This window comes from Pezoporus flaviventris, unplaced genomic scaffold (assembly GCF_033815535.1).
Source record: "Pezoporus flaviventris isolate CSIRO_AGI_PZ_B2104156 unplaced genomic scaffold, CSIRO_AGI_Pfla_v1 ptg000043l, whole genome shotgun sequence".
Taxonomy (NCBI): Eukaryota; Metazoa; Chordata; class Aves; order Psittaciformes; family Psittacidae; genus Pezoporus; species Pezoporus flaviventris.
In genome coordinates this window covers 3,144,642-3,172,282 of record NW_026892591.1, presented here as the reverse complement: position 1 = coordinate 3,172,282, position 27,641 = coordinate 3,144,642, and the positions used below count along the sequence as shown (strand labels likewise).

At 59.7% G+C, this 27,641-nt stretch overlaps 5 protein-coding genes across 6 annotated transcripts in view; 1 reads left to right on the top strand and 4 right to left on the bottom strand.

The window, feature by feature from the left end:
- Window positions 1-1,399: 1,399 nt before the first annotated feature.
- On the bottom strand, window positions 1,400-3,866 carry CD320 (CD320 molecule). Its single transcript, XM_061466635.1, is given in 4 exon segments — window positions 1,400-1,621; window positions 1,988-2,136; window positions 2,456-2,533; window positions 3,407-3,866. Coding segments are annotated over 4 exon segments (816 nt in total). The 3' UTR covers window positions 1,400-1,492.
- Window positions 3,867-4,649: 783 nt separating this feature from the next.
- NDUFA7 (NADH:ubiquinone oxidoreductase subunit A7) lies at window positions 4,650-5,674 on the bottom strand. Its single transcript, XM_061467006.1, has 4 exons — window positions 5,555-5,674; window positions 5,373-5,422; window positions 5,139-5,288; window positions 4,650-4,905 (listed from the first exon to the last, which is right to left on the bottom strand). Exons 1-4 carry the CDS (start codon window positions 5,603-5,605, stop codon window positions 4,809-4,811), a joined length of 348 nt encoding a protein of 115 aa, XP_061322990.1. The 5' UTR covers window positions 5,606-5,674; the 3' UTR covers window positions 4,650-4,808.
- RPS28 (ribosomal protein S28) lies at window positions 5,656-6,567 on the top strand. Its single transcript, XM_061467010.1, has 4 exons — window positions 5,656-5,787; window positions 6,095-6,142; window positions 6,220-6,346; window positions 6,446-6,567. Exons 1-3 carry the CDS (start codon window positions 5,749-5,751, stop codon window positions 6,340-6,342), a joined length of 210 nt encoding a protein of 69 aa, XP_061322994.1. The 5' UTR covers window positions 5,656-5,748; the 3' UTR covers window positions 6,343-6,346; window positions 6,446-6,567.
- Window positions 6,568-9,341: 2,774 nt separating this feature from the next.
- On the bottom strand, window positions 9,342-18,321 carry KANK3 (KN motif and ankyrin repeat domains 3). Of its 2 annotated transcripts, none has more exons than XM_061466923.1 (11): window positions 18,205-18,321; window positions 14,181-14,256; window positions 12,229-13,911; window positions 11,985-12,084; window positions 11,636-11,839; window positions 11,110-11,197; window positions 10,631-10,850; window positions 10,252-10,394; window positions 9,866-10,066; window positions 9,704-9,781; window positions 9,342-9,511 (listed from the first exon to the last, which is right to left on the bottom strand). In XM_061466923.1, exons 2-11 carry the CDS (start codon window positions 14,215-14,217, stop codon window positions 9,455-9,457), a joined length of 2,811 nt encoding a protein of 936 aa, XP_061322907.1. In that variant the 5' UTR covers window positions 14,218-14,256; window positions 18,205-18,321; the 3' UTR covers window positions 9,342-9,454. The 2 variants fall into 2 exon arrangements, with proteins under 2 accessions (XP_061322907.1, XP_061322908.1); XM_061466924.1 differs by having other exon boundaries at window positions 9,342-9,508.
- RPL36 (ribosomal protein L36) overlaps window positions 14,806-27,641 on the bottom strand; it is a 148,705-nt gene continuing 135,869 nt past the window's right edge. The window contains exon 3 of the mRNA XM_061467009.1: window positions 14,806-14,847. Within this exon, the coding sequence (XP_061322993.1) occupies window positions 14,821-14,847 (27 nt within the window). The 3' untranslated portion in view covers window positions 14,806-14,820. The remainder of the gene's footprint in view (window positions 14,848-27,641) is intronic.

Sequence of the window (27,641 nt, the reverse complement as noted above, 5' to 3'; positions counted from 1 at the left end):
TCCTGGAGCCTCTTCCCAACTGTAGGATTCGAGCAAATCCAAGAAAAATCCAAAATCCAGAGCTCATTAGTTTCAAGTTCTTTATTCTCCTGTGTCATTCACCAACAGCTATCTCCACTTACCCCTGTGGAAGCAGAAGCAAGGTGTGTGCACCTTTGCAAATGACCTCCTGGTACTAAGAACAGCAGCACTGTAATAACTCAGTACTCCATGCCACATCTAGAAGTTTCTCCCATGGGGTACAGCAGCACACACACACTACCCAGGGTGGAAGGCTCCTGCTCTAAGGCTGATGACTGGTGTCTGTTTGGCAAGCCAAGTTCTCACCTTTAAGGCACAGAGATCAGCAGCCAGGGCAGCAGCTTTCAATCCTTTGTGCACCCGTGCAAGGGGCTCGTGGTCAACATGGAGCTGGAGGCACTGCTCAGCAGTCTCCTGCCCCACTGTCAGTTCTCAGAAGCATACAGCACTGAGCTGCTTGGAAAGTGCAGCACGTGCCCCAAAGCACAGAAAAACAGTGAAAACCTCATGGAAACATAGAATGGTTTGGGTTGGAAGGGACCTCCTCCAGCTCCAACCCCTGCCATGGGCAGGGACCCCTTCCACTAGAGCAGCTTGCTCCAAGCCCCTGTGTCCAACCTGGCCTTGAACACTGCCAGGGATTGGGCACAGTTCTGTTCTGTGATGCACTGGCACAGGGTGCCCAGAGAAGCTGTGGCTGCCCCATCCCTGGCAGTGTTCAAGGCCAGGTTGGATGGGGCTTGGAGCAACCTGCTCTAGTGGAAGGTGTCCCTGCCTGTGGCAGGGGTTGGGGCTGGATGAGCTTTAAGGTACTTTTGAGCCCAAAACATTTGGTTTTAAACAGCGTTGGTCCCAGTACGGACCCTTGAGGGACACCACTCACATCAGAACAGTTTTAAGGAAGGCAACATTAACGGTTACAGAACAATATCCAGAGTTCAGCACTGGGGTGGAAAGTGTTTCTGCAGAGGTTCTTGCTGGAAGGGAGTGTGCTGAGAAGCTGCTGGCCCCACGCTGACTGGGGGTGGCAGCAGCAAAGCCAGAGCAGACAAGAAGTTTCCGACTTTCCCCCATGTGGCTGTCCTTTCAGTAAAGCTTCCTGAACATTGGACTGAGCACCATTAAAACAGTGCCACAAACATGGAGTACATGTTGGATCTGTGCAGTTAGTAAGTTCCTACTGAAATGGATAAGAAAGCCCCTGTTCCCTAGCAAAATCCAGGGGGGGAAATGGGGCAGGTGAAGAAAATCTCTTGGTTGGAAGTGGAACAGTTGAACAGCACCTAACACCTATCATTTCGTGGAGGATAAAACCTTTAGGTCCAAGGCCACTCTGGTGAGATCAGCATTAACAAACCCTGGAGGCAACAGCAATGAAGACATTTCTACCAGCTTGTGTAAGGGGTGATTTCACAGCACCAGGGAAGGTCCTGTGCTATTTCCAGACCTAAAGTAGTCCCACAATCTAAAATCAATTTTCAAGGGGAGCATCCTTTGCTATTCCAGTGTAACAATTCAGACTTGACAGCTTATGGGTCCAATACAGCCAGCTGGAGGAAGACCAGGCTGGCCCCATCTCATCACCTCGTGGTACAGATCCCTGGTACAAGAACAGAAAAACACCTGGTTATTGACAGTCTCTGGGCAAAAAAACCCACCTGGTTTGACTTGTGTGGGCAAAGCGGAGGAAAACAACCCACATGAGATGAGTGTCTAAGCATGACTGCTCCCTGTCCTGGGCAGCAGAGGAAGGACATACCAGCACATCACTATCAAAAGACAGCACTTTCTCAGGTTAGGCAGCGTAACTGCCCATGCAGTCAAAGAAGAAAGGCTGAAACCCCAAGCATGTGGCTGACCAGCAGCAGGAAAAGCTGCCCCCAGAGAGGAAAGCTCTGGAGGCTGGAAACAGAGGGCACGAAAGCATTTCTCCACACCCAGAGGATGTGGGGTGCAAGAAACTTACCCTTTAGGGAAATGAGCCCCTCTGGCTCTTGTCAGGCATTAGCCGTTCTCTGGATGCTTTTTCAGGACTGAAGATATCAGATCTGCTTTTTGCTTTGGATATGCCCCACGCAGCAACAGAACCAACAGCTACCAGGATGCTCAGGAGCGCTAGAGAGGAGAGCGCACAAGCAGAGGACCACTCACTGTGCCTGGTCTGGACATCAGTTCTGGGTTCTGCCGCTCAGCAGTGTTAGCCATCAGGCTCAGAGCTGCACCTTCCCTCAAGGATAAGGCACAGAGAGAAATGAGTTAGTGCCAGATGACATGGAACGGCTTTTCCAAGAACACAGAACACTCAAGTCAGAGGAAAGGGTCTAAAGCCTCCCCCAACCCTCTGAGTCCTGATACAGGTCTGGAATTACTTGCATCGGGATGCTTAAATGATAGCCCCAGCCAGGACATGTGCAGCACTCAGAGATTCACATACCTGCAATAACCAAGATCCACAGGCGGTCTGGGCTGCTGGATGGTGCTGAGCCCTCAGGCACAGGCGTAGCCGAAGCCTCTGTAAGGAAAGAGCAAGAAGGCTTCCAACTCACTTCACAGGCATCATGCAAAGCTGCCCGCAGTCCAAACCTGGCCAAATTCCCAGTTCACCTCAAAAGTTCCAATGGGCCTTTTTCAATGTAAGTAAAACCTTATCTGCCTGTACTGTGATTAAGCCACATCAGAGGAGAAAAAAAGTCCTACTGGAAATACAGAACAGGGAAAGCTGGGAAGTTTCCCAGCTGTAGCTGCAGCATCCTTAACCTCTCCTCGTGGCCCCAGGCAGCCCCAGGCACAACTAAAACATAGCTCATCTCCCCCCCTACCAAGTGATGCAGGTACTGAGCACAAATCCAGTTTCTCATGCCTGCAATAATCCCCCCTCCTCTCCACACTCAGCTTCAGCTCCCAGCTGACACAGAAACCCCTGTGAAAAGGGAAGCTGGAGCCTTTCAAGCACCTCAGACACACAACAGTGCTGTGACCAAGGATGCTCCAGAGCAGACAGCGCTGGGGATGCAACACACCCTTTGGCTTGACAGAGACCAGCTCCCGCTGCTCTGACCCTGCCTGCACAGCCCTCGGGCGCTTCCCCCATCCTTCTCCTCGTATCTTCCCCATCCCCAGAGGAGCGCCGAAGGACGGGCAGTGTCGCCGGTGGAAGGAAGCCGCCAGGCTCTGCTCTGCGGGAAGGTTCCTCAAGGGCGCTTCCTGAGGACACCCTGGCGGGGTTTAAACGAAGCTTCTACGGGAGGAAGCTCAAGGTGGGGCTGCGCCGATCCCCGGGGCTTCCTCCGGTCAGGTCAAGCCGTGACGGGCGCGGCTGCCACGGGAAGGGAAGGCTTCGGCGCGGTTCCCCGCTCCCCCCAACCCCTCCGGCCGCCCCCCGTACCTGCGCCGCCAGGGCTCGGCTCCGCCGGGGGCACCGTCCCGCAGCCCAGCTCGTCCTCTCCATCATCGCAGTCGGGGTGCCCGTCGCATCGCCACTCGACGGTCACGCAGGGGGCGTGGGGCGCGCACCGGAACCGCCCCGGGGGGCAGCGGGGCAGGGTCACTGCGGGGGGGGGGGGAACGGGCGGACTGAGGGACCCTGCGGCGCACCGCGCTACGGGAGCCCGCGCGCGAGGGCGTCCGAACGCGACAGCCAATGAGCATGAAGGGCGTGCGCCGGCAGCCAATGAGGGCACGCGAGAGAGACAGCGCGCCCGCACCCCGCCGCCCTCCCTCGTCCCCTCACCGTTGTGCGGCGGCAGCGGCGGCGGCAGCGGCGGCAGCACCGGCCACACCGGGGGCAGGAGGGACAGGAGCGGCAGCACCAGGGACAAGAGCGGGAGCACCGGGAGCCGCGCCATGACGCGGGCCCACCGCTGCGCTGCGGCACCACCCGCTGCCTCCGCACCGCTATAAGGCTGTCCGTGCGCTGCACTGAGCATGCGCACTGGAATGACCTCCACCAACGGGGGGCCGGCGGGGCGGGGCGAGGCCCCGGCCGCCCCCCGGCGGGAGCAGGCCCCGTCCCGCTTCTCTCGGGATACCGGAGGGGCAGCGCCCCCGCCCGCCGCGGCGCAATGGAGAACAGCGCCCGCAGCACCGCTTGTCCTTGGAGGGGCTGGAGCTCAGTGCCCAGCGCCTGCAGGGAGGGTGGCTCCGTGCCCGGGACACTGGGCGCTTGGGTAAGTGCAGTGCAGGCACCTAACTCATGCCTCTTACAACAAATCCAACCACCGTGGAATGGTTTGGGCTGAAGGGACCTTAAAGCTCCTCCAGCTCCACGGCAGGGACCCCTTCCACTGGAGCAGCTTGCTCCAAGCCCCTGTGTCCAACCTGGCCTTGAACACTGCCAGGGATGGGGCAGCCATAGCTTCTCTGGGCACCCTGTGCCAGCACCTCAGCACCTTCACAGAGAAGAGCTTCTGCCTAAGAGCTCATCTCAGTCTCCCTCTAGCAGGTTAAAGCACTCCTCCTCACCCAGGGCACATTTTATCCTGTGCTGTCCTTGAGCTGTGTCTCAGCTGTAGCTCTAACCCACACTCAGCTTTGTGCTCCTGTGTCCCCAAGAAAGCCCTACACCCCAAACAGTATTAAAGAGCAGTAATTCAGGTAATTCAAACAGAACAGCCAACAAGAGGTGTGGAGGGTGATCACAACTTTAAATACGTTTATTATTCATGCAGCATCAGTGCTGGGACAAGTCCTGTGCAGTATTACTGAAGCAAAACCCAGCACAACTCCCGTCAGGAAGCTGCTCTGGAACGACCGGGGGTCTGTATATCCAATCTCACCGCATTTATCACTCACAAATAGGGCTGGTCTTTTGAGATTTCCCACTTCTTCAGGGGTGCTCCTGGCGTCACTGGCTTTTTCTCAGCTGTTGCCACTGCAGAGCCTGAACTGAAGACGAGGGTGTGAAGGTCAGACTTGGATTCGATCAGAACTGGTTTCGTTATTGCTAAAGAGGATCATTACATCAACTCCCAGCCCTCGCTTATTCACGAGATAAAGACATAGGCGTTCTCCTGCCAGGCTGGGAGTCCTGGCACTGGAAGAGCTTTGCGCTTCTGGTGCCAGTAACGCAGACTCAACCTCGCTCAGGCCCCAGCGCTGCGGCACCGTGTCCAACCTACCCGCCAGCCTGCGCCCCCGCGGCGAGGCTTTTCTGGGCAGCCACCACCACGATGGGCGGGAAGGCCTCCCGCCGCCCGTCCCGCAGGCAGTAGTAGTTATTGGCGAGCTTGTGGCTGGGCCCCACCGGCAGCCGGGGCGGCGGCTGGGTTCTAAGGCAAAGAACGGGCGCGGAGCGTCAGGCAGGCGGGGAGCCGCAGCGCGCACCCCCGCGGCCCGGCCCGCCCCGGCGGCACCTCTTGGCGATCTCCGTGTAGCGCAGCGGCAGCTTGGCCTGGATGTTCCGCTGCAAGGCAGAGGCGACAGCGTCTCACGCAGTGCCGCGGGCCGCTGCCCTGTGCCGGGGCCTCGGCGCGGCCGGGAGCGCAGGGGCCGGGGCCGGGACCCGCCGAGCCCCCGCGGCCCGGGCCGCGCTTACCCCCGCCAGGAAGTTCCGCAGGCGCTGGACGATGCTGGTGGCCGTCGCCATCGTGGCCGCGGTAAAGGACGGGGGGGCAGGCACGGGAGATGCCGGGAGCGCGCGCGGGGCACGCTGGGTCTCGCGAGGCTTGGCGCCGCACATAAAGGCCGTGAGGGGGAGCTCCCCCTCTTCCTGCCCTCAGCGGAGCCGCCATGGACACGAGTCGGGTGCAGCCCATCAAGTTGGCCAGGGTGGGCCGGCGGCGAGCGGAGCGGAGCGGGGCTGGGGGCGAGCGGAGCGGAGCGGGGCTGGGGGCGAGCGGAGCGGGTTGGCCGGGTGTGAGGGCGGGCCTCGGTGCGAGTGAGGACGGGAGCGAAAGTGGAGCTGAGCGGGGCCTGGCGTGAATGGGCCCGGAGGAGAGAGGGGGCCTGGAAGGGGCGAGCGGGTCTGGGTCTGGGGGCTGTGAGAGTGGGGCCAACGTCTGGCCTGGGCTTGTGAGTGGGACCAAGGCCGGGGTGGGCTGCGGCTCTGTGCTGATTCTCTGCTCTCTGCCCCTAGGTGACCAAGGTGCTGGGCCGGACCGGTTCCCAGGGGCAGTGCACACAGGTGAGGGGGCCAGGACAGGTTGGGGCTGTCTCGAGCGGGGCCATCTCACACTGGGCTGACCCCTTCTGTTCCCGCAGGTGCGTGTGGAGTTCATGGATGACACGAGCCGCTCCATCATCCGCAACGTCAAGGGGCCGGTGCGGGAGGGTGATGTCCTTACGCTGCTGGAGTCAGAGCGTGAGGCCCGGCGGCTGCGCTGAGCTGGTGAGTATGGGGCTACCAGTGAGCCTGGTGCTGCCCATTTTGAATCAGTGGCCTCCCACTGCTGTCTGAACCAACGTGGCCTCCATTGTTCTGTTCCAGGTGATGAAGGCTGATGGCATGTGCTTGGGGTGGCCGGTTGCCATCTGCTTGGCCAGATGCAGGTCAGGGATGGAGAGGAGTGTGGCAGTTCTGTTGCTTCAATAAAGGTCTCGCTTACTCAGTGTGTGAGTGCTCCATTGGCCTCGGTATTTATGCATGCACTTCTTGTTGCTGGGTCCAGCAGTGGAACAGAAGCACAGACTGCTTATTTCTGGGGTTACCCATGCTGCCTTTATTGTCCTATTACTCTGTTTTTTGTACTTTTATTAACCTGTCACAACAAAAATAACTGTTTTGGTTGCAGCAACCTGAGTCCCCATTTTTCTGGTAAGAATTCTGCATATAGCCAGTAAAGTGGCACTGCTGAACTTACTGGCCTTCTGTGGAATTTAAATACAAGTTCAAAGTCAGCTTTCAGAGAACAGCTGGCTGCTTTTGCCCTTCTGTCCTCAGTAAGCAGTTCTATAAATATACCTATTTGCTGTCTTTCCTGGCAATCACTCACAGAGAGAGTGCTTGTCTCCTCTTAGAGGAGTTGGCAAGTCAGTCTCGCTTAACGTTCGTCCTCAGTTTTCCCTTCCAGCAAGAAGTCAGCTAGAAAGATTTATTGGTATCTATTAAATGAAGTAAAAATAAGGCTCAAAGGATGAGGAATGAGCCTGAAAACTGTTAAGGTCTGAGGGCTGTTTTTTAAGTGCTGATGCTTTCCATCTGATAGTAGAGTGATACTGGTTTGTGATGTGCTTGAACCCAGTCAAGTCTGCAGCTCCTGATCGTGTGGTCTCTGCTGGGAGTGTTCATCCTTCAATGTCCTGAACTTAGATTAAGGCACCTCAAGAGTAGGGGGGATTGAAGGTTTCAGTACCTGGAGCTCAGGAGAGCACTCCTGGAATAGGTGTTTGAATTGCTGCACTTGGCAGACAGCGAAGGTTGCTGTTGGGGCTGGTAAAAGAGTGGTTGATTGGTTTTGTTTTCCTCCTGCTGGTGTTGGTTGTGCCCTGGTCAGCTCGTGGGCAGCCTAAGGAGGATGTGCTCTGGGGAAAGCCCCTGTTGATACGTGCTTGTGTTGTTGCTTGATCTAGTTCTTGATTCTTTGGTAGTGGTTCAGTTTCAGGGCATCAGCTGAGTCCGTGTTCCCTTGGTTCATGTGATACCTGAGTTTACTTTTGCTGCTGTTTGTTCCCTGCACAGCTTTAGCAGTGATCTGGTGCTGACTGTGCTGAGTGACCAAGCAGGAGGCTTTAGCTGCGAGTTGGTTGCCAGACAGATGTCAACTTGTGATGGGGGTGGCTCAGAGCAGTTGAAGCCCTTCCCAAATATCCCTGTGGGGTCAGCGTGGTCCTTGGCCACGTGAGGAGGGAGGTGACTTTGCACCCCCACTCAAACTGATGATGATAATGCAGCTTAATGTCAAAGCACCAGGGGGAACCAAGGGTAGTAAAGGGCTACATCTGGTTCTAGCATCCTGCTTGGTCCTGAGGAGTGAAACAGGACAGAAGATGCCATGACCCAAAAGGATATTTTGGGTGAAAATAAACTGACTGATGCATGTAAGCAGTCCATAAACTTGCAGGGAAGGAATGGGAATGGGAGGGCTGTGCCAGGCTGTCCCTCTGCTGAAGGGTTTTGTCTTGAGGCAAAGACTGCTGCTGGGTCACTGCAAGATTCCAAAATAATTTTACTCAAAACTTTTATTTGTATCTTAAAAATAGTCATCAGTATGAAAGTATCAGTAACCAAACCTGTGAGACCGAAGCAGTGAGTACAGAATACATCCAGAGTAGTGCAGAGGGAGGCTGTGAGCGCTGTGTGTTAACTTCAGTGCAAAGCTGAGCCAGGCCCGTTGCCAGCACAGCGGCGTGTCAACTGGAACCAGTTTTCCTGGGAGCATTTCCCAGCTCAGAGCACAGCTCAGACCAGGTCTGGGGGAGCGAGAGTGATGCTGGGGAGTCAAGGAGCAGAAATTGGAGCTGTGACATGGCACCATGTGAAGGATTCAGAGCAGAGCCAGCTTCACATGCAGAACCCTTTTCCTCTTCACTCCCAGTCCTTAGTGCTTTCCTTGTCTGTTCCCACCCTGCCTGGCACAGACACTCGTGCACACATCCTCTGACATTCGTGTCCATCTCTACAGCTTCCTCTCAACTCTTCTTGCCCATCGTTTTTTTTTTTCCTGGAACAACATGAGCTGCTCTTGTCCCCTTTGGGAAGGGAAGTGGGCAGAGAGGCTTGGTTGGGGCTCTGCCTGCCTTCACAGTAAGTGGCTTCTGACTATCTCTGTCCTGGGAGGAGGTCCCTGTTCCCTGTGTGGGGTATCTTAAATGTCCCTAAATGCATTTATGACTCAGCCCCCTCCTGTCAGCTCGGTGGCAACCCTAGGTGCTCAGTGCTTCTGCACATCAAATCACTAAGTGCTTTCTTGTTCAACTCCATCCTTTGATTAAGCAATATAATACTTTTTGCTTTGTGTGCATGTGCTAGGGGAAAAAATAATCAGATTTCAGCCCGGAAAGGAAAGGCCAGAAGAGAAAGAGCAGTATTTCAGTCTGGAATTGCTCCCAGGCCATGTCCAAGGCAGCACTGACCATTGGGCTTGTGTCTTGTGGCTGCTGAGCTTCTTCCCGCTGGCAGTGTGCAGCACAGCAGCGCCCAGCAGCCCTGCTCCTTGTCACCAGCAGTACTCCTCCCCAGAGCTGCCAGGAAACAGGAACCATGTGCCACTTCTGCTGGGCTTGTTTGCTGCTGTTCCAGTGAGTGAAGGACTTGCAAAGGACTCCGAGGCAGCGCAGGGCTGATGGGGAGGGGATGGGATGGGGCCAGCTTTTGCTCAGTTTCCCACCCCGGTTGCTTGATGCTACCCTCCTCTGTCACTTGGTGGAGCAAGGTGGCCGTGCATGGGACAGTGCATACTCTGTGACAGGAGGGTTAAAGCATCTGCAGGGTGTGATTCAGCAGGCAAGGGGGACATAAACCATAGCCTGGTGCTGAGGGCTGACTCCTGAGGTCACTCTAATTCGGTTTCTTTGTGCCCCCAGGGCTCTTGGTGGCTGTTGGTGATGTCCCCTGCTGTAAAGAGAGCAGAGGCAATGTCACTCCAGAGTCACACAGTGTCACCCCAGCAACTCCCAGTGAGGGCCAGCCAGGCTGGTGTCCTGCTGCTGAAGATGCAGTGAGTGTGTGGCACTCAGGGTGCCGTGCTCTTACCCCTGTCACAGCCCTACTGCCTGCAGCTGAGCTGGTGCCACCTCTGGTACTCACGTTGAGATGGGCATATAGGAGCACAGCGATGTTGCTGTGACCAGCCTCCAGCGCAATGGCAACGGCATTGTTCCCATCCTGAAAACAGAAAGGAGAGCCCTTGGAAGAGGTTGGGGGGGCAGGATGCAGGTGGGTGAATGCACCCGGGCCGCAGAGGCTTACACTGTCCACGATTGAGATGTCGCAAGTGGGCTGAGCCAGCAGCAGCTTCACGGTCTCCACACGCCCGTGTTCACAGGCACACATCAGTGCAGTGGAGCCCTCCTCGTCCTGCAGGTTCACATCAGCTCCACAGGCGAGTAGAGCCTCCACCATCTCCTGCCGGCCGTGGCTCACAGCCAGCATCAGTGCTGTCTGCCCGGCCTGCAAGGCAGGGGACAATGCCAGGGGGACCTGTCCTGGTTGGGTCACCCGCTCATCCCACTGCCCCAGGCAAGGACCACACAGAGCAGCTCCTACTGCAGCTCCTTCAGGTTTTGAAGCTGTCCTTGGAAGAGCCAGCTGTGGCCCTTGGTGACGCAGTGAGGGTCAGGATGTGATGCACCAACCTGGCTGGCCTTGGCGTTGACGTTGCCCATGCTGAAGAGCCTCCTGACCATGTTCATGTCGTCCTCCTGCTCGACAGCTGCCAGCGCTGCCAGCATGAGGGCTGTGTAGCCAGCTTTGTTCTGGTGGTCCACGTTACAGACCCCTGTGGGCATGGGCAGAGCTCAGGGTGCTGTGAGCTGTCCCATGGCCTGCTGATGAGTTCCCCCCTATCAAACCTGGGCTCCCCAAGGGCTGAGGTGACTTCCACCTTCCCCCATGTGCATGGGCACAGCACAGGGCAGCTCTCCCTGCTGCTGGCATTTGTCTCCCGTGCCTGGCATGGCCAGGATGTGAGCAGGGTGGTGGCAGAGGGACGTTTGTCAGCTGGGGAGCACTGACCTGTGTCCAGCAGCAGCCGCACGATGTGGAAGTTGGAGTGGGAGACGCTGTAGTGCAGGGCTGTGTTGCCGTTCCCATCCGCCAGGTTCACCACGTGGGCCAGGAGAGCTGGAGACACCTCGGCAAAGGCCAGGAGGTGGTTGGCCACTGTGTCAGGCACAGAAGACTTCTGGCTGGACAGACGGAACCACTCCTGCAGGACCAGGCTGCTGCTGGCAAGCTGTGGGCAGCAAGAGGGGCTGAGCTGGGGCCCTGCACCCCCCAGCCCCAGTGGGAAGCAGAAACCCAGCTCCAGAGGGGAACAGGGTGAAGGCAGGACCAGGAAACCCCAAACTCAGGCTGAGATGGCCTGAGCTGAGCTGGGGTTTGGGGTGTCTGGGACAAAGCGTGGAGCAAAGGGCAGTGTTTTGGGGCTGGGCTTTGCTGGCCCATCTCTGGGGGACACCAGCAGCCATCCCACCCCATAGCACCTCACTCACCACCTCTTTGCTCTTGGTTGCCCCAGGGTGGCCCAGGTGGGTCTTGACAATGAGGCAGGCCTCCCGCATCCTGGGGCTCAGCTCGAACCTGGGGAGAGCATGAGAAGGGCTGCATCACCCCACCAAAGGGCACCCCAAAGTCCCTCCATTGAGGTTTACTTCCTCTCCCTAATGCCTCCAACCCTTCATGAGCTCCATGCCTGCACCCAGCAGCTTCAGCCCCTGCAAACCCTTGCAGAACTGGGTTTATAGGGATGAGCTCATATTTACCCATATTTAGGCCATAAATGCCATTAAGGGCTGTTGGATTTTGGTTTTGGGTTTTTTTTTTTGGCCCCCTACAAACTCTTCAGCAAAGAGGCATCTGGGGCCTTGGGCTCATCCTCTCCTCAGCAGACCTAAGAAGCTGGAAGGATTTTTTCCCTCTGACTGGATTTCTGCAGGAGCTGAATGTGGTTTTCCCCACTGGCTGCACTGGGGCGCACAGGGGAGATGGAGCCTTCCTCACTCCTTCATTAGCACTTACTTCTCCTTCACCTCGGTGGGCTCCAGCAGGGTCACGCTGTCCCCCTCGCGCTGCTGTCCTGGCTCACACTCCCCTTCCCCAGCTTCTTCATCTGAGGTTTCAGTGTCCCCTTGTTCATCACTGTCAGAGCTGTCGGCTGAAGCCTTCTCAGAGGAGCTGTCTCCTTCCTCCTCCTCCTCCTCCTCACTGGATGTGCTCTCATACCTGTGCGAAGGGAGGATGCTCAGTGACAACGTGGCACCCAGCCAGTCCCCTCAAGTGCCCCCACTGCCACTGCCCCCAGCCCAGGACAGGAATGCTGGGGTCCTGGGGAGGTGCAGGGGGGTGTCAGGAGCCCCTCAGCACGTACTCCCCGTTCAGCACGCCCACAAACTGCAGGCTCTTCTTGCTGCCTTCAGCCTCGCTCCTGGGGGCACCATCCCGCTTCTTCATGATGGACTTCAGGGCTCCTGGGGGCAGAGGTACGGGTGTGAGGGGCACCGCAGACCTGCCACCCTCCATCGAAGGGACACGGTCTGCGCGCAGGCTGTGACACAGCTCTGGTCCCAGCAGAGCCACCCCTCTCCCTGGTGTTATCCTTGGCACCAACTCACCAGCCACAGGGCTTGGGGTGGCTCCCCCATCCCGTGCTGGGGATGGATTCCGGCTGCTCTGTGTCACCTCTGCTGTGCCTGCCCCGGGGCTGGAGCTGCTCTGGGGTGGCCCCTCCATCGCTCCTGTGCCCCGTGCCGAGGGACGATCTGGGGCATCACCTGCACCGGGCTCCATCTCCTCTCCCTCCGTGCGGGTGCTGCCCGTGTCGGTCTGGCTGCCCTTGTCCTCGCCCCTCGTGGCCGCGCTGGGACCGACGGCCGCGTCCCGCGCGTCGGGGCGGCAGCTCACGGCGGCGCAGGCGGTCTGCGGGCAGCACCCCACGGCGGCCTCCACCACCCGCAGCGGCTCGCCGGCCGCCCGGCTCCGCGTGGCCACCACGGCCTCCACCTGCGCCTCGGCCACCCGCGGCTGGGCCATCACCTCCTTGTCCAGGCGCGCACGGGGCCGGCGGGCGCACACCTCGCGCCGCAGCTCCTCCAGCTCCCGCGTGGCCTCTTGCAGGTGCCCCTCCATCAGCGCGATCACCTCCTTCTGGTGCCCCACCGTCTGCTGCAGCAGCTCGAGCTCCTGCTCCGCCTCACTGGGCACCCCCAGCGAGGACTCCAGCACCCACACTGATGCGTCCCTGCGCTCCCTTGCCCCGCTGTCTGGAACGTCACCGCCCTCTTGTTCTGACCGGTAGTAGAAGACGGCGTCGGCCATGGCCCGGTCCTCGCCCACTGCCACGGAGCGGCACGGGGGCCTCTCGGCAGCCCTGGGGCTCCGGCCTGGCCAGGCCCTGCCGCCCCGCTCCGGCACAGCCAGCTTCTCCGTCAGCTTCCTCAGCTCCACGATCTTGCTCGCTCGCCCTCTGGGCTCCGCTTCGCGCTCTGCCCCCACCTGGGGCAGCTCCTCAGCCCCTGCCTCCACCTCGGAGCCGCAGCGCTGTCTCGAAGCCTCGCCGGGCTCTGCCGGCAGCCTCTCCATCAGCTTCGCCTTCTCCCTCTTGAGCTCGCAGATCTGCATCTCCAGCAGCGGGATGGTTTTCACCTGCTCCTCCAGGTCCCGCAGCTGCCGCAGGGCCGCCGCCATCTGCTCCCGCACGTGCTGCAGCGGGGCCGTGCCGAGCCCCGGGGCCGGTGTGCTGCGCCCCGAGCTGCCGGGGCTGCCCCGGCCCCAGCCCTCCCACGGCGGGGGCTGACACGGGGCTCCCAGTGTGCCGCCGCGGCAGGGCCCGGCCCTGTCCTGCTCCTGCTCCTGCTCCAGCCTCCGGCTCGTCTCCAGCAGCGTCTTCTCCACGCGTGGGTTCCTCAGCCCGCACTTGCGGGTGGGAGGTGGCAGCAGCCGCAGCGGCGGCGGTGAGATGGGATGCGGGGCCGGCTTGCTCGGGGGGTCCAGGGGCACGCGGCCGGGCGGGGACAGCAGCAGCAGCGTCCTCCCGTCCTCGCTGGCCGTGGAGGCCAGGGACTCGGTGGAGGTCCAGGCGCTGGCGTGGCTGCTGGGGCTGCGCAGGGTGCTGGGGGGCTGCCGCGGCCCTTTGGCCCTCCGGGGCAGTGGCACCTTCCTGAGGGTTTGGCCGCTCTCGATGTCATCGACGTACTTGAGGAAATCCAGGTCCAGGAGGAAGCCGTAGGGGGTTTCCACGGAATACGAGCTCTTCTCCCCATTGTCCTGGTCCCGGTACAAGAACGGGCCACCGAGATCTGCAAGAGGAGAGGGAATGGTTGGGCCGGGACCTGGTGGAGAGAGGCTTTTCCAACTGGGTTATACTGGGAATCGCAGCCTGCAGCCCTCCTCCCTACCATGATGGATCATTCCCAGTATCCTCACGGCTGCTGGGGTGTCCCAGGGTACCTGCTCTGTGCTGGGGTTGGTGATAAGATGAAGTCCCTTGGGATGGGGCTGAATAGCTCAGCCCTACCATTCCCTTCCCATTGCTTCTGCTGCCCTGTGACCACCCTGGTCCCATTACCTGGGAGGTTCTGGTTCAGGGGTGCAGGCTGAGCCATCTTCTCCCAAGGGATGCTGCTGAGCAGGGGACCATCAACCTGCAACAAGAATGGGACCACATCCAGCAAAACCTGACAAACCAGGGACCAATGAGTCCTCCATGGCCACAAACCACCTCCCCCTAAACGGGGGGCACTCCAGGGACCCCCTGGCTCCCCACCAGCCCTGGCGACATAGGGCTGAACCTCGAGCGGCTGCTGCGGTGCTGCCGGTGGGGCCGGAATTGTTTGTACATTTAAGGAATGCTTCCCAGCCGGGGATGGTCACAGTGCCAGCACCGAGGGTGCCGAGTCATGACTCAGAGCTCGGGGGAGCGGGCTGGGAAGGAGCAGAGGCTGAGGCCCTTCTGGGTGTGATTCTCAGCGGAGAAGTTTCCTCTGGATAAAGGCATTGGATGCTTTTGCAAAGCCACTTGACCGCAGACAGCTGCCAGCACCATTCTTCCCTGTGAGGGTGCTGAGGCGCTGGCACAGGGTGCCCAGAGAAGCTGTGGCTGCCCCATCCCTGGCAGTGCTCAAGGCCAGGTTGGACACAGGGGCTTGGAGCAAGCTGCTCCAGTGGAAGGGGTCTCTGCCCTGGCAGGGGTTGGAGCTGGAGGAGCTTTAAGGTCCCTTCCAACCCAAACCATGCTGGGATTCGGGGATTCTCTAAGGCACGGAGGAATGGAATGGGAGCCTGGTTTTCCCAGGAGCCAGGCAATGGGCACACTGGAGGAGAACAGGCAGGATGTGACTGCACTGCAGGGGTGAGCTCAGGGCTGGGGGTGCTGCCAGATGTGAGACTTCATCTGGGACTTGCCACAGCATCTGGGTGCTGGGGCCTGGGTGTGGAATGGTCCTGGTGGGAGTGGGAGGGGGGGCAAACAGCACCCTGGGAGCACCCGCAGCTGCTGGGCACAGCATCACCCTCCAGCACACGCATGGTCCTGTGGGGCACAAGTGGCTGTGGGGCTGGGCAGGTGTTGGCAGGGAAAGCATTTGGCACAGGCTATTTTGGGAAGAAAGCAGGGGAGGAAGCGTGCCACAGAGGAAAGGCAGCTCAGGAACAGCCTTAAGGGAAGCTGAGGCTTAAAGCTGTCCTGAGAAGGGGGAGGGATCCAGCCATGGCTGAGGAGAAACACCCACATCCAGCCCCAAATCATAGAATCCCAGCGTGGTTTGGGTTGGAAGGGACCTTAAAGCTCCTCCAGTTCCAACCGCTGCCACGGGCAGGGACCCCTTCCACTGGAGCAGCTTGCTCCAAGCCCCTGTGTCCAACCTGGCCTTGAACAACCTGAGAAGCTGTGGATGCCACATCCCTGGAAACGTTCATCCCAGCCTCATGCCAGCACCTCCCTTGGGAACACCCCAGCTCCGTGCCGGTACCCCACCATTCCTGTGCTGCCTTTGTGCCTAGAAGGATCTGCACATCCCCCTCTCGGTCTAATCCCTCCCCTCCAGGAAGCGGCCGCTTCCTCCTCCGCACAGCCCCTGCTCCAGGTAATTAAACAGCGCTGGGGCCAGGACAAACTTCCCGCGGAGTGCGCGCAGCAGGAATCAAACGGGAGGAAGCGGGAGAGCAGCAGGAGCAGAGCCAGCGGCTGCGTTTCCTCGGGGGAAGCGGCCGGCAGCTCCCTTCCGCCGGGTACGGAGCTGCCGGGGGCCTCGCCAGGAAACCCGCCTCTGATGGACATCTGGGTGCAGCAAAGGTGCCTTCTCCTCATCCCCTCGTCCACCTCATCCCGCCTCTCCAGCCGATGCCAGCAGCTGCTGTCAACCCCTCCCCAAAGCCAGGGGCACCCTCCTGCAGCTCCAGGCCCCCACCACTTGTCCGATGGGATGAGCTGGACCCAAGGGAGGATGTTCTGCTTTCACCCAGCTTCAAAACCAAGGAGCAAACCAGGTGATGGGACCTGCAAGCTCCCAATAATGTGCAATATGCCCCAGGGACCCTGTGATGCACAAAAAGCCCTGTGACATGCACACTGCCCTGGGCTGGTTGAGTGGCCAGGCTGGATTTGAGCCAGTGAGGATGAGCAATGGACGCAGGTGGCCCTGGAATGCAGCAGTGATGGGAGGGTTAAGTCCCTGCACCTCCAGCCCAGGCACTGGTGGCACAAAGCCAGCCTTGTCCCCAGCCTCCTGCCATCACCGTGGCATCGCATCAGAGAAGCTGCTCTCCACCTGAGCTAAAGACCTGATGGGGAAGACCCCGCTGGCCAGTTTGGTGCCAAAATCTTCCACCGGACCAGCTTGCTTCAAGCCCTGTCCAACCTGGCCTTCAACCAATAGGAAACTTGGGTCTAAAATTGGAGCCTTTCCACTTGATTCCAATAAAAAGCCACATGAGGGATGGCACAGGTGGGCACAGCTCAGATACCATCCAGTACCCACAACCAGTCAGCCCCCTGCGACTCTCAACTTTGTGGTCCATGGGGCAATCCACCCTGGGGGTCCCCATTCCCTCAGGGGATAGACCTGGGGGTGCTGCTTTTAAAACCCTGGACTCCTCTGGGTCCTTTCCCTCACCCGAGCCACTCCAGAGGCTGGACAAAGGGAGAGGTCTCCCCAGCTCTCCTCCCAAAGCCAGACTACTGAGGTCATGAGGAATGTGAGAAGAACAGAGTCCAGAGTAGCCCTGGCCAGGGTGACTTGATTTATCTCGGCCAGGCACGCTTTCCTCGGAGCTGCGTGCAGGCGATAAGCCCCAAAGCTCGGGGCTGAGGTTCCGAAGTTAAAGGGAAACCACTGAGCAAGCACATGGCTTCCTCCGCTCCAGCAACCGGCTGGGATTCGGGATCCTCACACCGAGCCAGGCACCACATGAGCCCATCACCTGCACTGTCTCCCGCTGGGTGTGGATGGGAGGGACTGGGGGGTCATGGCATCTTCTCAGCCACACACCCCATCCCCATCCCCTGCTCCAGGGCTGCACGGGGCATCCCGAGCTCCGTGCCACCCACCGTCCTGTGCCTGCTTGCCCAGGCCACCTCGGCCATGCGGTCCAGGCTGGGGCTGCTCCCGAGGAGCTGGATCCCATGCGGGTGGGTGCGCCGGTGCTGACTCGGGAGGGGAAGGGAAACGCTTCCCTCTTCTCAGCAGCCCGATTTCAGGGTTGGGCCGTTATTCCTGGAGCTGTCGTCACCGGCAGCCCGGTTGGTCGGGAGGCTGCAGGGGCTGCCTGGGCTGAGCACCAGCTCCAGCACCCCAGGCTCACACGCTACCCGGACAACAGGCAGGTCCCTATGCAGATGTACTCACACAGGGATCAGCTCTATGTGCCCCATCACACCTATAGCTCTATAGCCCACTAGAAAACATTTACCACTACTCCTGCACCCTCACCACAGCTGCCCAACAGCACTTTCCACCGACACCTCCTCGATTCCCTTGGAGCTGGTGACAACAGACCTGGGAACAAGCCCCAGGGGCTGGAGTCGTCCTCCCGAGGAGGCGATGGAATGGTTAAATTTACACTCAGGGTGTGCAGGCACAGTCCCATGTCGGGTTTCCCATGCGCACATGAGGAGCACCCTGAACCCTGCAGCACCCGAGAGGCCTGCAGCACGATGGGGTGCCCTGTGGGTCCCCAGCACCCTGGGATGCCTACAGCCGCTCCCCGCACCCCAGGGAGCCTGCAGCACCCCCAGCTCTGGGTGTCCCCAGCACCCTCGGGAGCCCCACAGCTCCCCATAGCCCCCGGGTGACCGCAGCCCCCCGCATCCCAGGAGACCTCCCGGGGACTCCGCGCCCCCGCCAGCGGGCGATGGGCGGCCCAGCCCGGCCCCGACGGCCCCGGCCCCGGCCCCTCCTCGGTGGCCGCCGGCAGCAGCCCCGCTCCGGGGGATGCCGGGGCGGCCCCAGCCCGCTGCGGTCCCGTCGCGGCGGCTGCGAGCGGCCCCTCGGCGGGCCCCGGGCGGCGGCGGCTCCGGGGCCCTGCGGGGCTCCGCCACCGGGACGAGCCCCCGCCCCGTCCGCTCGGTCCCGTCCGGTCCCGCCGCCCCTCACCTCGCCGTCCGCGCGTCTGGGCTGCAGCCGAGCTCTAGCGCGGGGGCCGCCGTCCCGAGCCCGGCGGCTTCGGGCTGCAGCTCGGGGCCGCCGGGCCGAGGGCGGGCCGGTAGCAGGGCCGGGGCGGGGCGGCAGCGGGCGGGGAGCGCCCCCGGGCCCCGGTCGGGACGGGCACCGCCCCCGAGCCCCGCTCAGCCCGGTGCGGGGGGTCCCACGCAGCCCTTTCCTCGGGTATGAGGGTCCCCGTGGCCCTGCCCCGGGTGCGGTATCCCCTGCCCGGGTCACCGGGGGAAGGGGTGTCCCGGTAAGGGCAGGAAGGGGGGTGTCCCTTGCCCTGGTCACGCCGGGAGTCCCCTGTCCTGGATACCCTGGGGAGGGGATGTCCCAGTGAGTGAAGGTATGCGGGTATCCCCTACCTTGGTCTCCCCGGGAATGGGGGATCCCCTGCCCTGGTCACCCTGGGGTTGAGGTACCCTTATTCCACTCCCCCCTGACCCTGCTCCCCTGGGGGATGCTCACCCTGGAGACAAGGGGATCCCCTACCCCTGTTACCCCAGGTTTGGGGGATCCCCTGCCTGAGCTCAGCTCGCTGGGATCCAGCTCCCACCCCGCCATCCTCCCTCAGCACACCCTGCCTGGTCCCCATGGCCTCTCACTGCCTGCCCTCGTCCTGCGGCCGGGAGCCTTGTGCTGGGCTCCCCGGCCTGGCCCCGCTGGGTTTTGGCAGCCCTCCCCTGTCCCAGCAACAGGCTGTTTGTCTCCTTTTCTTGCCAGCTTTCTTCCCCGCCTGCTTCCCGTGCTCAGCGAGGTCTGGGCCGTCTCCATCCCACAGGGACCCCTGGCAGTTTCACACCTTCATTGACTGCTCCAACCCCTTCCAATGCTGAAACCCTCAGCAAGGATTTTTCCTTCTTTTTCTTTCCCTTTTCAGCTCCTGAACCTCCCCCCGCACTCCCCCCCCCCCCCGGGTATTTTTCCACACTGACTCTTTCTGTAACACTACTCACGGGAAGAGCAGGAGAAACAAGATGTGCTTCCCGGCGTCCCTCCCTGCTGCTGGCTGGCAGCTCAGGGGCTTCCTGAGAAAGGGTTTGCATCCGGACGGAAGTACCTTAATAGCCCTGATGCACCTACCTCCACCGACAGACCTCGTCCCTCTCCAACCCATTTACATACTTGGCCTCTCTGGCATCCTGTGGTAATGAACTTGGTGATTTCATGCCCTCCTTCCGTCCCCAAAGCAGGTCTAGAATAGCGCTGCTCCTGTCCATTCACTGGCTGCTTGGCTAAGTAGCCCTTAGGGTCCTCTCTAGCCATGCAGGGCTTGTCTTATCCATCCAGAAAAGTGGGGCCTGGTGTGATGAGTGAAGTCCCACTGCTGCAGAGCTCATGCCCCATATTCCGGCTCAGAGCTCCATGGAGGACCCATGTCCACGTCGCCTGTTCCTGCACTTGGGCATCTGACAAACACCCCTGTGCTGGTTGGGCTCCTCTGGCTTTAAGCTCTGGTGACTGAAAAAGGTTAAACCCAAGGGGCAGCCCTGACTTCTGGCACTTATGTTTTTATAGAATCCCAGAATCCCAGCATGGTTTGGGGTGGAAGGGACCTTAAAGCTCCTCCAGCCCCAACCCCTGCCACGGGCAGGGACCCCTTCCATAGAGCAGCTTGCTCAAAGCCCCTGTGTCCAACCTGGCCTTGAGCACTGCCAGGGATGGGGCAGCCACAGCTTCTCTGGGCACCCTGTGCCACCACAGCCTCCACCTGCACCTCGGCCACCTGCGGCAGGTTCAAGCCATTCCTCTTGGCCTGTCCCTACAGGCCCTTGTCCCAAGCCCCTCTCCATGTTTCCTGCAGCCCCTTTAGGCACTGGAGCTGCTCTCAGGTCTCCCCTTCAGGAGCCTTCTCTTCTCCAGGCTGCCCCAGCCCAGCTCTCTCAGCCTGGCTCCAGAGCAGAGCTGCTCCAGCCCTCGCAGCATCTCCATGGCCTCCTCTGGCCTCGCTTCAACAGCTCCACGTCCCTCTTGTGTTGGGGGCCCCAGTTTTCTGTGGAAACTGCACAGCTCACATGCAAAGACACGAGCAGAGAACTCACAAGGGTCAGTTGGGGTTGAACCCCATATAAATGATACCTGCATGTGGGATGCTTCAGTCTCGGCTCTCAGCCAGCTCGGTGGCTTCACCCTGGGCCAGGGACGCTGACCCAGGACTGGTCTGAGCTGTGTCACCTGCCTGCCTGGACCAGCAGTCCCCGGCAGCCCCAGACAAACCCAGGCTTGGGGCAAATGGCAATGCCTGTGGCTTCTCTGCTGCTCCTGCTTGAGTGCCGAGCTTCGAGCTGCCTGCCCGAGGGGGACTGAGATGAGCTCTTAGGTGGAAGCTCTTCCCTGTGAGGGTGCTGAGGCGCTGGCACAGGGTGCCCAGAGAAGCTGTGGCTGCCCCATCCCTGGCAGTGCTCAAGGCTGGGTTGGACACAGGGGCTTGGAGCAAGCTGCTCCAGTAGAAGGGGTCCCTGCCCGTGGCAGGGGTTGGAGCTGGAGGAGCTTTAAGGTGCCTCCCAACCCAAATCAGGTTGGGATTCCATGTCCCTCCCAAGAGCATCCACCTGAATAGAACCCCTTGGACCTGAGGAGTTTCAATTCATCAGAAACAGTAAAAACCTTTTTTTGGTCCAGAAAAGGGTCTCAAAAATGGCTTTCCCCATAATTCCCAAACCTTTGCTCTCTGCCAGCTGGAACTATGCATATGATTGTGCCTTAGTTTCCCCACCGTACAGTTGGAAAGAGAGTACGTGTGTGTGTGTTCCAAACGCTTCCTGTCTCCCTGAGTTCATCCCTGCTTGTTCAGCTCCTCTGTGCCTGCCCAAGCCCAGCTCCATCACACCCTCCATGGGCTGGGCCCCGTGTAGGACCCGTGGGCAAAGGCTGTTCAAGGCTTTGCCCAGTGCATTCCCTGTAGGAAAGCAGCGTGAACACTTCCGTGCTGACCGAGCCCGGCACAGTCCCCTCCTGCAGCAGAATGTCCTCGTTTTCTGCCCGCAGGTCCGGGAGCAGGCAGGAAGCTCTCGTTTCCTCTCATTGCCTCTCTTCTCAGATCCTTCCTCCCTGGGATGCTGCAGCAAAACAAAGGGCCCGAGAGTGAAGCGGGAGCAGCTTCCACAGCTGGAGATGCTGGGACCAGAGGAAGGGTCCTCGAGGGGCTGCTGGATGCTGGAGGGGCTTGGAGCAACCCGTGGCAGGGTCAGGAACTGGATGAGCTTTAAGGTCCCTTCCAACCCAAACCAGACTGGGATTGTGTGATTCTAAGACCAGCCCTCACGCAGGTGCTTGTCCCCTGTCCCCTCTCTCGTGTTCCCTCTGATGTGGCCGCAGGTGACATTTTAGACTGGGCGCTGGCTTTTATCTTGGGCAATATTGCTCCCGCTTGGCACGGCACCAGCCGGGGCCGGCCTGGGATGGACGGGGCGGCTTCTCTTTTGTGGCTGGATTTGCAGCTCAGGCTTATCAGGCCTGAGGAAAATGCCGTGCGGGTTTCCAGTGTTGGGATTTGCTTTGGCTGGAGGCCAGCCCCACCAGCAGCGCAGGATGGAGCTCCTGCCCCAACGGCAGCACCCTTCTGCACTTAACAGGGCCATAAACCCTCCCCAACGGCTGGTGGGAGCTGCCGGCAGGATGCTCCCAGGCGTGGGATTTTCCAGGTATCTGTTCATGCTGCATGCTGAGGGTTTCAGCCCGGGGTGCATGGAAAAGTTGGGATCTCAGCTGCAGCTCAGCACTCCTAAAAAATGGGTATTTTTCTTCAGGGGCCTCTGTGCTGTATCCCTAAAACCCAACTGCAGGGGGTTCCCAGAGAAGCTGTGGCTGTCCCATCCCTGCCAGTGTTCAAGGCCAGGTTGCTGTGGCAATCCCTGATCCTTTCCCATCCCCTGGGAAATGCTCTTGTGCAGGAGCAGCAGCTCTGGCACAGCTCTGAGACCCCCAATTCCTGGTGAGAGGGGAGGACATGGATGTCCCCATCACCTGGTGGTGATGCGGGCTCAGCTTCACCCACTGATTCCCAGTGTCTTCACATTGCAGAGCAGGATACGGATGGGAGTGGAGATGGGGATTAGGATGGAGACGGGGATGGAGATGAGGATGAGGATGGGGATGGAGATGCACAGGGGGAGCAAACCACTCCAAATACCTTCTTCTTCTGTGTTCTCTGCCCTTTATCTCCCAGCAAAGACATCAGCCAGCTCCTTAGGACAAAGAGGGAATGTCCTCCACAGCAATGCCCTTGTGCCCTGCCACAGCCACCAGCAAAGCAACCTCTCAGTCTCTCCATCTGGAGTTATTTCCAGCTGTTTCCAGCTCCGCTCCCCCCCTGCTCAGAGCCCCCAGGCTGATGGCATCCAACTCCAGCTTGACATTTCCAGGGAATCCGAGTGCCTCGACGCACAGAGGACCCTTCTCTGCCCTGCAGGTTCCCAGCTGCCCGGGATCTGGCAAGGGCCGAGGGGTGCTCAGCGGGACCTTCCTGGCAGGAGCATCATAGATCTGTTATTGAGAAGCAGCAGAAAAGCCTTTCTGTGCCACCATCCAAAGCAGCGCATCTGGTCCCAGCGCACAATCGGCCCATTGAGTTGGTGACATCGGAGTGTGGCCAAGGGGACGAGCTTTCTTGTTCCTTCCCCTCGGTGGGATGGTTTGGAGCCCAAATCCTGCTCAGGACAGCATCTCTGCTGGTGCTTTCGGCTCTCCAATCTCTGCTGGGAGCTTCCCACCTCATCTATTGGACAGAATAAGGTTCCCCAAATATTGCACCATCCACAGTGCTTCCAAGAGAGATTCCCTCCTGGAGCCCAGGTGTCCTGGCTGGATTTTTCTTTGCTGGCGAGCAGAGAGGAGTCAGAAGGTGGCTGATCTAAAGGAGTTTTTCCTGCAGATGATGCATGAGAGACACATGGATGGACCACTGGGTGGAGAAGGAATTAGGTGGATGGTGGCACTGAAAGAGTTGTGGTCAATGAGGGACATTTGTTAACCGTCGGTGTGGCGGGGTGACAGCGTGGGGGGGTGATGAGGTGGGGGGTGGGGGTGTCGGTGACCCCACACCGCCGGTGCTGCAGCCCGAAGCCCCATCCCCATCATCCCCCTCCGTCCACCGGCGCTCTCCTCGCCGCTGGTGCCCCCCCGCGAGGCTGCGCGCTCCGGTGCACTGGGACGTGTCGGCCCGCAGGGGGCGGTGTCGAACCGGGAACCGCTGCTGGGATGGAAGCGGGGCTGCGGGGGGGTGCTGGGGGTGCTGATGAGTGATGGGAGTGCAGGGGGGTGCTAGGGGGTGCTGGGGGTGCTGATGAGTGATGGGAGTGCAGGGGGGTGCTAGGGGGTGCTGGGGGTGCTGATGAGTGATGGGAGTGCAGGGGGGTGCTGGGGGGTGCTGGGGGTGCTGATGAGTGATGGGAGTGCAGGGGGGTGCGAGGGGGTGCTGGGGGCGCAGACGGGGTGCTGAGGAGTGAGGAGAGGGTCGGGGGTTACTGCCGCGCTGGGCTTCTCCCCCAGCTGATGCCCGGAGCAGTGGAGGGGGTGTCTGGGGACAAGGACACGGGGCAGCCCTTGGGGGCAGCCGAGCGGGAGCTGCCGTGCGGCGCCGCAGGGCGCGGGTGCCGGCATCAATCATTTAGCGCTGTTAATTTTTAATGTGCGAAGTTCTCGCTCAGTGAGGAGCTGGTGCAGAGCGAGGGGATGATTAATGCAGGGAGTGACGCACGGAGGGGATCAGCCTAAACCAGCCTGCGGTGGGGAAGGGATGGACCCCGCGTGGGGCTGGTGCCACAGAACCACAGCCTGGTTTGGGCCTCCTCTGGACTCGCCCCAGCGGCTCCACGTCCCTCCGGTGCTGCTGCCCCGGAGCTGGAATACTGTGGAAGTTACGGAGCAGGGAGCTGCTCTCTGAGGCAGCCCCTCCGCACGGGTGTCCCCTTGGAGCCTCCTTCCCCGTTTCCGCTCTGCAGCTCTGTGCCAGTAAATGCATGAACAAGTGATGGTATCAGGAATAACTTGTCCGCAGGGCACACCTTGCACCTCCTCCCCCCCCCCATCAGCGGGGTGAGGAGACCCCAACTGTCCCATGGTGGCTTTGGAGGGGATGAGCCACATCAAGAGAGCATTAGTGCGGTATGAGATAGCCACGGAATAGCCCATAAACAGCAGGAGGATGTTGGCTGAGGGTGTCTCGCTCCAGCAAACAGCCCAGCCGCGGTGCAGCACCAGGGGAGGGCTGATGTGGCCGCTGGAATCTGTCTGTGGAGCTCCCGGCAGGTTCAGGCACGACAGGAGAGAGCGAAATGCTTCAAACCCGGCTGAGTCACCCCCTCCCTGCCAACATCCCCTGGAGCTGCCCCAAAACCCTGCCGCGGGCCGCTGCCGGATCCCCAGGGAGCCCAGGGGTCCAGCGCAGCTCCCCCCGCTCGGAAGGAGCCGGGGAAGCTCTTTCCATGCTCTAGGTTACTGAAAAGTGCATTTTTGTCCAGCAGCATTTTGAGCCTCCAGGTTGGACACAGGGGCTTGGAGCAAGCTGCCCTAGGTGTCCCTGCTTGTGGCAGGAGGTGGGGCTGGAGGAGCTTTAAGGCCCCTTCCTGCCCAAACCATTCCATGATCCTACGGTTCTGTGATTCTGTAAGCATTCGGGGAGCTGGGCTCAGCATTCCTATCTTCCAGTTACAAGGTGATTAATGGGGATATCTCATTTGAGCGGCAGGGATGGGATCTGCTCTGCAGGAAGCCCTTTCCAGCTTTATAAGTGATAGCAATGGAGCCACAAGGGATTTTTCCAGAGTCTTATGAGCCAGTGGTGACCCACTTTGGTACAACTGCCAGCCCCATGTGTCTCTGGGGGAAGACCAGCGGCAAGGAGACCAATGGCCATAATTGAAGTCATGTTGGGAAACCCCACAGCATCCAGGACCCCAGTAAAAAGCATCAAAGCTCTGCTTTAGTCCCGAGGTTTTTGTTGCCTTTGGGAATGTGGCCTGGGGTGGCTGGAGGGGAGGGGAGCCCATGGAAACCTGCGGCTCTGCACGGACGCAAAGAGATGAAGTGGATTTGCAAGTCCCCAAATTCCACGTGTGCCGCAGAGGAAGGAGCAGTAATGGAAGGGCTCCGCTTTCGGGAAGGCGAGTTTAAATAATTCAGAGGAACAGCGAGGTGGAAACGAATGTGCAGAAGGTTTGGGGCTCCCTGGAAGGAAGCGGAGATGAAAGGAGCGGCCTTGCTACAATATTCATAAAGCTCTGAAGCGATGGCACGAGTGCCTGCAGAAGGGCTATTGCGTGAGCTCGTCTCCTCCGGAGATCCCATCCGGGCGAGGGAGGATGCGGCTGCCCCGGGGTGCTCGGCATCTTCAGGCATCTTGCTCCTCACCAAGAGCTCATTGTGGTTGTTGTGGCTCTTTGCCGACAGCAGCACGTGCAGGGAGATGCCTCCATCCAGCCCCAGGCAATCAGGGGACACCTGGTTCATTATGGGGTTTATTTATGCCTTTTCCTTTGCGAGGGATGAGGAGATGGGAAACCAGTGCTGCACCCTGCGGAGCGCAGCCTTCGGCCTCATGGCCCTGGCGTGCCCAAGCCTGGCCTGGGGGCTGCTCAGCGCGGGAGCCCCTGTGCAATGTGATCTCCTGAGCTCCATCACCATGGAGATGGTTACTAATGGGGCTGAGCTGCTAACGAGGTTCCTGGGCTTGGAAGAGAGGCCAGAGGCTGCTGCCTCTCCCCATGTCCCATAGCCTTGGGAATATGAGCCCCTGGTGTCACAGGGCAGCAGGGTGAGAGCAGCCTGGGTCCGCATCCTCCTCTGCTCTGCTCTTGGAGGGGGAGCTGAATGGGAGATGCTGAGGACACAAGGAGCATCGTCCCAGGGGACAGAGGAGCATCACCCCCCCCAAACTCTTCCTCCTGTGCTCAACCTTCTCCTCTACCATGTCACAGCTGTGGTGGATGCCCCTAATTCACATTTTTCTCCCCCAGATCAACCAGGACATGGGGAGGGAGGATCCTGGAGGGGTCCACAAGCATCGATAGTGCAGAGCAGTGTCCCAGGGCAGGGATGAGGGATGCCCCAGGGATCCAGCTCGCCTGGGGAGCACATTCACCCCTCTCTCTCTGCTGAGGCCAAGCCTTGAAGGTCCTGCCAGCCAGGAACCCCTGCCAGCTGCCTCCTGCCAGATTCCTGCTGCCTGCCGTGGCATCCAAAGTAGCTGCAAAACATCCCTGTGCGTGCCAGCAGCCTTCAGTGGAAACAACAAACAAGTTTTTCTCCCTCAGTTCAAACCAGGAAGCCAACCTTTCTGCTGGGGTTTATTGTTCGTGGAGTTGGGCTCTTGAAGTGGTCCCTTCCCTTCCAGCAAGCTCTGCTCATGTTAAACCATGCCAGATGTGTGCCCAGGGTGGACTCAGGACAGCAACGTGCGGAACCTGGGATATGGTGGGAAATGGCCTCAAAGCCCCTGGTAATTCAGCAAGGAAATGGTGTCAGCCTATTTATAGGAACTCTTGCAGAGGAGGCATTGCACTCACTCCTCAGCCCTGGGAGCATTGCTGGTGGGAGCAGCCTTCAACCTCCTTTTCTGAAGGGCCTCCTCCGCTGGAGCGGGGCAGAGCCCCAGCCCTGCGTTTCAGGGGAGGGTGATGCCAGGGCACAGCTGACCCCATGATGTTTAAGGGGATATCAGGGCTCTTCCCCAGGCTCACGCTGGGTTTGGGTGGTAAAAGCCCTTCCCGCTGCGCTGGTGTGGGGGTTTCTCAGACACTGGAGCAGGGCTGGCCGGGGGTCTCTGCAGTCAGAGGAGAGAAGGATGGGGCTGCAAAAGCTGCTTAAGGGATTTGAATTCTTAATCCCCATTAGAAATTAATGTCCAAATCCCTGGGGTGGCCGCAAATCCCACCCCAGAAGTTCGGTTTTCTTCACAGCAGAAAGAAACACGAGCTGCAGGCAGAGGAGCTGGCAGCCCAGGAGCGGGGCTGGATGGTGTCACCTGCAGGCACCGTTTGGGGACAGCCACCCTCATTTCCCCAGGGACACTGGAACGCTTCCTCCCAGCATTCCCAAAGCTTGGGAATGCTGCTTGGGGTCTCATCCTGGTGACCCAGCCATTAACAAGTCCCCAGCATCCCTCCTGCTGTAGTTTGGGAAAATCCTCCTCTCCTGCAAAGCAGGAGCTGGTGTGGAAAATGGCCAAGCTCTTGGGAATCTGGGCAGGTTGTAATGCTTTGAAAGCAATTCCCATCTGACTTAGGAAAGGGCTAAGCTAATTTTACACACGACTTACTTTCACACCTTTAACAAGAAGCAGTTTCTTTCTCCATGAGCAGAGCACACAGCAGCCAAATTGATTATTCATCGAACGAGTGAGAACACGCAGAGCAGAAGCTGTGCTCAATACCCCAAGGCATTGAAGA

Bases quoted from the DNA above. Each gene is read 5' to 3' on its own strand.
- KANK3 (XM_061466923.1), bottom strand. From the start codon at position 14,217: ATGGCTCAGCCTGCACCCCTGAACCAGAACCTCCCAG. The intron at 10,851-11,109 runs GTGAGTGAGGTG...TGCTGCCCACAG, and splicing joins CAACCAAGAGCAAAGAGGTG to CTTGCCAGCAGCAGCCTGGT. The intron at 10,395-10,630 runs GTCAGTGCTCCC...CCATGCCCACAG, and splicing joins GCGGCTGCTGCTGGACACAG to GGGTCTGTAACGTGGACCAC.
- NDUFA7 (XM_061467006.1), bottom strand. From the start codon at position 5,605: ATGGCGACGGCCACCAGCATCGTCCAGCGCCTGCGGAACTTCCTGGCG. The intron at 5,423-5,554 runs GTAAGCGCGGCC...TCTGCCTTGCAG, and splicing joins TGCGGAACTTCCTGGCGGGG to CGGAACATCCAGGCCAAGCT. The intron at 5,289-5,372 runs GTGCCGCCGGGG...TCTTTGCCTTAG, and splicing joins TACACGGAGATCGCCAAGAG to AACCCAGCCGCCGCCCCGGC.
- RPS28 (XM_061467010.1), top strand. From the start codon at position 5,749: ATGGACACGAGTCGGGTGCAGCCCATCAAGTTGGCCAGG. The intron at 5,788-6,094 runs GTGGGCCGGCGG...CTCTGCCCCTAG, and splicing joins AGCCCATCAAGTTGGCCAGG to GTGACCAAGGTGCTGGGCCG. The intron at 6,143-6,219 runs GTGAGGGGGCCA...CTGTTCCCGCAG, and splicing joins CCCAGGGGCAGTGCACACAG to GTGCGTGTGGAGTTCATGGA.